General features: G+C 37.0%; 1 protein-coding gene across 7 annotated transcripts in view; it reads left to right on the forward strand.

The window, feature by feature from the left end:
- Nucleotides 1-7,888, forward strand: part of Terb1 (telomere repeat binding bouquet formation protein 1) — a 36,588-nt gene extending 28,700 nt beyond the window's left edge. For 4 of the 7 annotated variants that reach the window (XM_090357515.1, XM_090357514.1, XM_090357518.1 and 1 more), the window contains 3 exons: nucleotides 124-273; nucleotides 557-619; nucleotides 7,248-7,888. In XM_090357515.1, coding sequence (XP_090213641.1) covers nucleotides 124-273; nucleotides 557-619; nucleotides 7,248-7,438 — 404 coding nt within the window. In that variant the 3' untranslated portion in view covers nucleotides 7,439-7,888. Of the gene's footprint in view, nucleotides 1-123; nucleotides 274-556; nucleotides 1,370-7,247 lie in introns of those variants that run through there. The other 3 variants (XM_090357517.1, XM_090357519.1, XR_016539550.1) reach the window with 3 other exon arrangements.
- The last annotated feature ends 398 nt before the right edge of the window (nucleotides 7,889-8,286 follow it).

The raw sequence follows: 8,286 nt of genomic DNA on the forward strand, positions 1-8,286 counted from the left end.
CTAAAAGTACTTACAGTTAGGTTTCTGATTTTACTTTAGTTACCGTCATATAGATAAATGCTTTCATAGATTTGTAAGTGAATTATTAACATCTGTACATCACATTATTTTGTTTTCTTTCAGGTTGCATCTCAGTAGGAAAACCTCTGAATAGCCGAAATTTTAGCAAGCTCTTACATGCTTGTCCATACCAGTGCGATCGACACAGAGTCATTGTGGATGCTGAAGACAGATACAAAAGTGAACTAAGGAAATCACTTATATGTAACAAAAGTAATTCTGTAGCTTTAAGACTATAATTACAACCCATTTCTTCTGAATCATCAGTGCAGTATTAAGTATATGTAAAAACTAAAGGGTAAAATAATAGAAAATATTTGTAAGCAACCAGTAATTTATGATGTTCCTGGGAGAAGATTTAGTCTCTGGTTGCTCAAAAATTCTTCCTAATCTAAATATTCTTCCTGAGTATTACTATTAAAAGGGTTGGGGAGGGGAAATACCATATTAATAGAATTCATATACTTAAAAACTAAATGTATTCCATATTTTTCAGAAATTCTGCTGACCCCACGTAGAAGAAGAAAACTCAGCGAATCTACTATCCCTGGAGAAATAAGTGAATATATTTAATTTTTAAATCAGCTTAAATATCACAGACTCCTAAAAAAGATGTAGTTGTTCTTAGTTCTCATCATCAATAGCTCTTTCAGTGATAACCCTTGGCTCTGATGAAGATTATATTTCCTGTAAAAAGAGACATCTCTCCATTGTTTGTTCCTTGCTGTCTGCCATCTAGAAAACAGCAAGAGGAAAATAACCTTTGTTAAGCACCTACTATGTGTTAGGTATCTTATAGATGTTATTGCCTTTAATTTTTATAAGTTGGAAGTAGCATAAGTTAGATTCATTGTAAGGTTTTTCTAGAAATACTTGTTCTGTTGTCTAGATCAATTCATATGCTAAGAACAAAGTTTTTCCACATATGAGTGCTTCAGAGAGACTTTTCGTCATAACTCTAATGTATCCTACAGTCAAAATTGAAACAAGGAAGTGCTTCTTAAATAGTATATTGAAATTTTAATTTAACTGTAGGGTTCAGATTTCAGGATTATCACCATTCCAAATTTATCAGAGTTTGAGAATTTTAATATTTTCTTCAAACCATCTGACATTAATACTAACTACAGGGATAGGAATAAGCAGTTGAGTACATTACTTGTCAGGGTCATTAGAAATAAATAGCATCAAGCTGGAGAAAATGAGGGAGGGGGTAACATTGAAAACAAATGTACTCAGTGCCTTACTTATGTAACTGTAACCCCTCTGTATATCACCTTTACAATAAAGAAAAAAGCGAGTAACATCAGTAGAGCTACTCTGATATTTATCACAGAGACATTTGAACTTAATTCATCCAGGAAATATTTTGCTTCACATCACATTTACTTGGCTATTTTCATTGCCAAAACCTTGAAAGAAACTTCAAATTTAAGCATATAGGGCCAGGAGTTTGGCCTAGTGGTAGAGTACTTGCCTAGCATGCACAAAGACCCGGGTTCAATTCCTCGGTACCACATACATAGAAAAAGCCAGAAGTGGTGCTATGGCTCAAGTGGCAGAGCACTAGCCTTGAACAAGAAGTGTCCAAGGACAGTGCCCAGGCCTGAGTTCAAGCCCAGAACTGGCAAAAAAAAATTCTGCACAAAAACTAAGTACAGTATTACTGTGGAAGAGATTTTTTTAAGGTGGTATTGGGGTTTGAACTCAATGCCTTGCACTTTCTCAGCCAGTTCTCTGCCACCTGAACCACAACCATACACTTTTTTGCTGGTTTATACACAGATCCTCACCTTTTTCTGCTTAGTCTGGCTTTTAACCATGACTCTCAAGATCCTTAGCCTTTTGAGTAGTTAGGATTACAGTCATGAGCCACTCACTGGCTTCAAGCTGAGAGCTTGTTTAAAAAGTATTTTCTCCAAGCTCATAGACACAAATGGTGTATGTTTCCTATATAGAAGCTAGATCTAAAGTACACTGGGATATGATAAGTTACACAGCACTGTAGGCATTCACACACAGTGAAGCCAAAGGTTACTCTTAGGAACACAAAGACAGAATGCCTATGTTCATCTGATTGTATAATAATTATTGACATGAACTCTGGGAAATGGAAGCAAGAAAAATTTTTTTCTGTAGAAACTAGGGATGTTTTGTTCCATAGAGATATGTTGCACTTAAAAATCCTGTTCTCCACAGGACATGCCATCAAATCACAGAATTCTTCAACATGTGTTCAAAACAAAGAGTAACAACTAAAAATATTCTATAATCCATTTACCTGGATAAAACCATCCCCAGAATCTCATGAATGGGCGTAATTGTGTTTTACATTAATTATACAGAGTGATCCAAAATACTATTAACTAATATTTAGCTCATAAATAATCAGTGGGGTGATTCATGCCTGTAATCCTAGCTACTCAAGAGGCTGAGATCTGAGGATTGCTATTCAAAGCCTGCCCTCTGAAAGTCTGAAACTCCTAACTCCAATTAACCACCAGAAAACCAGAAATGGCACTGTGGCTCAAAGTGGTTAGAGTGCTTGCCTTGATCTGAAGAACTCATGGAGAGGGCCCAGGTCCAGAGTTCAAGCCCCATGACTGACCAAAATTAAAAAATAACCATCCCCCCAAAAGAATAAAATACTTAGGAATTAACCAAAGATGTAAAGGAATTATTTAATGAAAATTATAAAAGCCTAACAAAAGAAATTAAAGAGGGCACTAGGAAATGGAAAGACATCCCATGCTCATGGCTAGGGAGAACCAACATAGTGAAAATGGCTATATTGCCAAAATTGATATACAACTTCAATGCAATCCCCATCAAAATCCCAAAGACATTCTTTACTGAAATAGAAGATACAATCCAAAGGTTCATATGGAACAAGAAAATACAGAATGGCCAAAACAATTCTAGGCAAAAAGAGCAATGCTGGTGGTATTACAATACCAGACTTCAAACTCTACTATAGAGCCATAATAACAAAACCCGCATAGTATTGGCACAAAAACAGACCAGAAGATCAGTGGAACAGAAGACCCAGAAATAGAACCACATACCTACAGTCAACTTGTACTTGACAAAGGAGCCAAAGAAATACAGTGGAACAAACACAGTCTATTCAATTATTGGTGCTGGCAAATTTGGGCAGCCACGTGCAGAAAGCTAAAAATTGACCCTAGCCTTTTGCCATGCACAAGCATTAACTCAAAGTGGATCAAAGACCTCAATGTCAGACCAGAAACTGTGAAACTGCTACATGATAGAGTAGGAGAGACACTGGAACTCATAGGCACAGGCAGAAGATTCCTGAACAGAATCCCAGGGTCACAACAGATTGAAGAGAGACTCGATAAATGGGACTACCTAAAAATAAAAAGTTTCTACACAGATAAAAGCATAGTCACAAAAGTAGAGAGACAGCCAACCAACTGGGAAAAGATATTCACCAATAATACATCTGACAAATGCTTAATATCCAGTATCTACAGGGAACTGAAGAAACTAATCCACCCCAAACCCAACAAATCATTCACTAAATGGGCAAGGGAACAAGAGAGACTTATCAGAAGAAGAGATTAAAATGGCAGAAAAGCATATGAGAAAATGTCCATCATCCATGGTCATAAAGGAAATGCAAATAAAAACAACCCTAAGATACCACCTTACCCCAACAAGAATGGCCAAGATTTTGAACTCAGACAATGACAGTTGCTGGAGGGGTTGTGGAGAAAAAGGAACCCTACTACACTGCTGGTGGGAATGTAGACTAGTTCAGCCACTCTGGAAAGCAGTGTGGAGGTTTCTTAAAGAACTGAAAATTGACCTTCCCTATGATCCCGCCATACCACTTTTGGGCATCTACCCTGAACATCATAACCCAAGATATGACAAGGACACCTGCTCAGCTATGTTCATCTTTGCACTATTCACAATAGCCAGGCAATGGAAACAATCCAGATACCCTACTGCAGATGAATGGATACAGAAAATGTGATATATATATATATATATATATATATATATATACACACACAATGGAATTCTACATAGCCAACAGACAAGATAATGGCATTTGCAGGGAAATGGATGAATCTAGAGCAAATCATGTTGAGTGAGACAAGTCAAGACCAAAGGAACAAAAGGCGCATAGTATTCTTAATATGTGGCTATTAGATCCAAACAATACAAGAGTGAGGACTCAAAAGTTGCATAACCAATGCTGTGGACATGGTATTGGAAATATAAACATAACTACATAGACATAAAACCTATGACTCGAGACATAATGTTTTATTTCATAAGCTAATATGTATTTATGATATACAAACCCTTAGCCTAATTTTGATTATGTTCTAAAAACTAAGTGCCAGTGATTATATAGAGAGATTCCCTTCTTGAACCCTTGTTTGTTAAACATGTCATTTGAAATATGAGGTAAAAATCAATGTTAATAAATTCTTTAATAAATAATGAAGGAACATTTAAAAAAGATAAAAACAACAACAAAAATAACAATCCATTAATAACTTGACCTGCTTTTTAAAAAAGAATTTACAAGGCATCCTGAGAAAGTATTAATTTGGTTTTTCAAAGCAAGCCAGCTTAGCATTTTGCTGCTTTTTTCTTTCTCATTTGGGTAAATTCCCCATTTTTAGTAGGACATTTCACTACTCTTCATTAAAGTACAGTTTGTACTGATATTTACACCAACTATTTTTGAAGAAGGATCAATGTACTATGGCAGTATTAAAAATTTTCCTCAAGGCCGGGTGTTGGTAGCTCATGCCTGTAAATCCTCGCTACTCAGGAGGCTGAGATCTGAGGATTGCAGTTAAAAGCCAGCCACAGCACAAAAGTCCATGAGAGTCTTATCTCCAATTAACCCCCAGAAAATCAAAAGTAACTCACTTGTGGCTCAATGTGGTAGAGCAATAGCCTTGAGCTGAAGAGCTCAGACAGTGCCCAGGCCTAGAGTTCACGCCCCACAACTGACCAAAAAAAAAAAAAAAATTTTTTTCCCTCAAGGTTTTCTTTCAGGATGGGTTGGTATCTTAAGAGGGTCTGAAAAGTAAGATTTTCTGGGAGTAAGCTCTCTGGCCAGGTTTTTCCTGCTTCTCTAACACACAGTCAATGAAGCTGGAGAGAAACATCTTGAAGTACAGAGCTGTTTCCCTCTTTCTGGCTGCCTAATTCTTAGCTGTAGAAACTTTTGAAGGTTTACATGGTAGAAGAGTCAGAGAGGTGGTAGGCTCCACAGAAAAGGGAACTGTGAGATCAGGAGTTTGGCCTAGTGGTAGAGTGTTTGCCTAGCATATACAAAGACCTGGCTTCGATTCCTTGGTACCACATATTTTGATTCCTTGGTGTACCACATACATAGAAAAAGCCAGAAGTGGTGCTGTGGCTCACATGGTAGAGTTCTAACCTTGAGAAAGTCAAAGAATAGTGCCCAGGCCCTGAGATTAAGCCCCAGAACAGAAAGAAAAATTTATCACTTATCAGCCTAGATTATGAGTTCAGGTCAAACTATTTCTTGAATAAGTAAAATGTGAATATTCCTCTGTATAATCCCTCCAAAAGAGGAAGTAATTTCTTTGGTAAGTTTTATTGATAGTTTTTTTTTCCCTCTTAGTATATATATATATATATATATATTTAATGATCACCTACTATGTCTCAAATACTATTCTAGGCATTTGGGATGCAATAGTGAACAAAGTATACAAGCATGGAGCTTGCTTATTACTAATTAAAACTCAGACATTAGTTACACTGCTTTCTCAGCCTAAGACCAGCTGGGAGATTTTCTAAGGGTGATCACATCCATTCCTTCCAAAGTAAAGAGTAGTCTCACCTCCTCTCAGCATCTACCTACAATAATCACATGAATAAACAATGAATAAAAAAGCTTAGAAATATGTCCTCCCAGAAAGAAATCTATTTTTAAGTAATGACCAATGGAATAAAATTATCTACCATCTGTGTGTTCTTTGTACAGTAGAAATTGTTCTTTAAAAGTAGTAATCAAAAACTTCATCAATGATTGTGCAACCATTTTTTTTAAAGTTTTGATCAAGCTGCACACCCATATAGGAAATGAATATTTTTAAAACAAATTTCAAAAGATCCTTGTTGTTAAAAAAATGTTAACCAAACCTATATTTAAAATAACAAGTAGACGGGTGGGGGTGTGGGGGGGGGGAGGGAAATGGGTACCAAGACATGTGAAAGGGTATCAATGTATGTGAATTAATGCACCTTTTATCTGGCAAATATCATGTAACCCTTTTACTAATTACAATAAAAAAATTAAAAAAAATAAAATAAAATAACAAGTATTGGGGGCCAGGAGTTTGGCCTATTGGTAGAGTGCTTGCCTAGCATGCATGAAGACCCGGGTTCGATTCCTCAGTACCCCACATACGTAGCGAAAAGCCGGAAGTGGTGCTGAGGCTCAAGTGATAGAGTGCTCGCCTTGAGAAAGTCCGAGGACAGTGCTCAAACCCTGAGCTCAAGCCCAGGACTGGCAAAAAAACCAAAAAACAAAAAAACCAAGTATTGGTTTTTTTTTTATTCTATCAAGTTATGGAGCCCTTTGGGAAGACTGTATCTATAAGATAGGTAAGCTGTTTGTTAATCATCCCTACTGGAATGTTGTACTAGCAATTATATTTACAAACTTGTTCCTTGATTTAAAGATGTCCAGGTGTTATTATAATTAAATTACAACTTTTTTCCAATCGTGGGGCTTGAACCCAGGTCCTGAGTGCTATCCCTGAGCTGCTTTTTGCTCAAAGCTACCACTTTGAGCCACAGTACCACTTCCCATTTTTGAGTGGTTAATTGGATATAAGAGACTCATGAGGATTTTTCTGCCTAAGCTGGCTTGGAACCATGATCCTCAGATCTCAGCCTCTGTGTAGCTAGGATTATAGACATGAGCCACTGGCACCTGGCTATAAATTACAACTATTGAAGAAGCCATAGCAGTGGCACCCAACTTAATAGTAGGTATTCACGTTTTTTATTCATTGAAGCAAATTTGCATATAATATGTATACTAGACATGAAATGTTCTCTAGTTTATATGCATAAAAAGTTTTGTTATTTAGATCTCTAAGAGACCCCTGTTTTCCAATAAATATTAATACATTCTATAATTCTCTCATTAATTATAGAAAAAAGAAGAATTCGTAAGAACTTTACTGAAGAAGAAGTAAATTATCTTTTCTATGGAGTTAAGAAAATGGGAAATCATTGGAATTCAATTTTGTGGTCTTTCCCCTTTCAGAAGGGACGGACAGCTGTGGACCTTGCTCACAAATACAACAACTTGATCAAAATTGCAAAATGTACAACAAGAAACTAAAAATACAATCCCTTAAAAGATAGAAAATATTCTTCGAAGCCCTCATGTGGCCAGAAGTCTTAGGAATAGGATTAGGATTAGTTTTATTATTATTGTGTTGGTTTTGCTTTTGTTTTTTTGTTTGGGTTTTTTTGATAGTCTCTCACGTCAGTACCCTATGGTTGGCATGAAACTCACTACAAAACCCAGGCTGGCCTCTACCACACGTCCTCCTCCCTCCTGCCCCCTCCTCCCTTTCTGTCAAACCTTCAGAGATAGTTTTAATTAACAATTTTTGTGGTAGGGGAACTCTTCAAATTATTACAACAACCTATAAAGCAAGTGTGAATGTGTGTATGTCTGTGTGCGCGCACGTGCTTGCCAGTCCTGGAGCTTGAACACAGGGCCTGAACATTGCCCCTGAGCTGTTTTGCTCAAAGATAGTGCTCTACCATTTGAGCCACAGCTCCACGTCTGCCGATTTTGGCTAAACTGGAGATCGGAGTCTCATGGACTTTCCTGTCCAAACTGGCTTTGCACTGCGATCCTCAGATCTCAGTATCTTCAATAGCTAACAGCAAACATTCCCTTGATGTACGAATTAGATGGAATTTCCCCCAGAAAGTAAAATACTGTGAAGACTATGCCTTTATTCTTAAGTTTAAAGAACTGAGAACTTAAGAAAAATACCAACCTTTCAATATTGGTCGTTATATTGCATACTTTCTGACCGGTCTCAAAAGTTCTCCTAACTGAGGTGCAGTCTATTGTATCTCCAAGCTGTTGAAGTGCCCACCCACTAAATAAACGTTGGACATATTGATACTGAATTCTTCTAAAAGAGAACTGTAAAGTTGCTTTGGCTAGTC

The sequence above is a fragment of the Megascapheus bottae genome, chromosome 24 (genome assembly GCF_031878675.1).
Source record: "Megascapheus bottae isolate mThoBot1 chromosome 24, mThoBot2.hap1, whole genome shotgun sequence".
Taxonomy (NCBI): domain Eukaryota; kingdom Metazoa; phylum Chordata; class Mammalia; order Rodentia; family Geomyidae; genus Megascapheus; species Megascapheus bottae.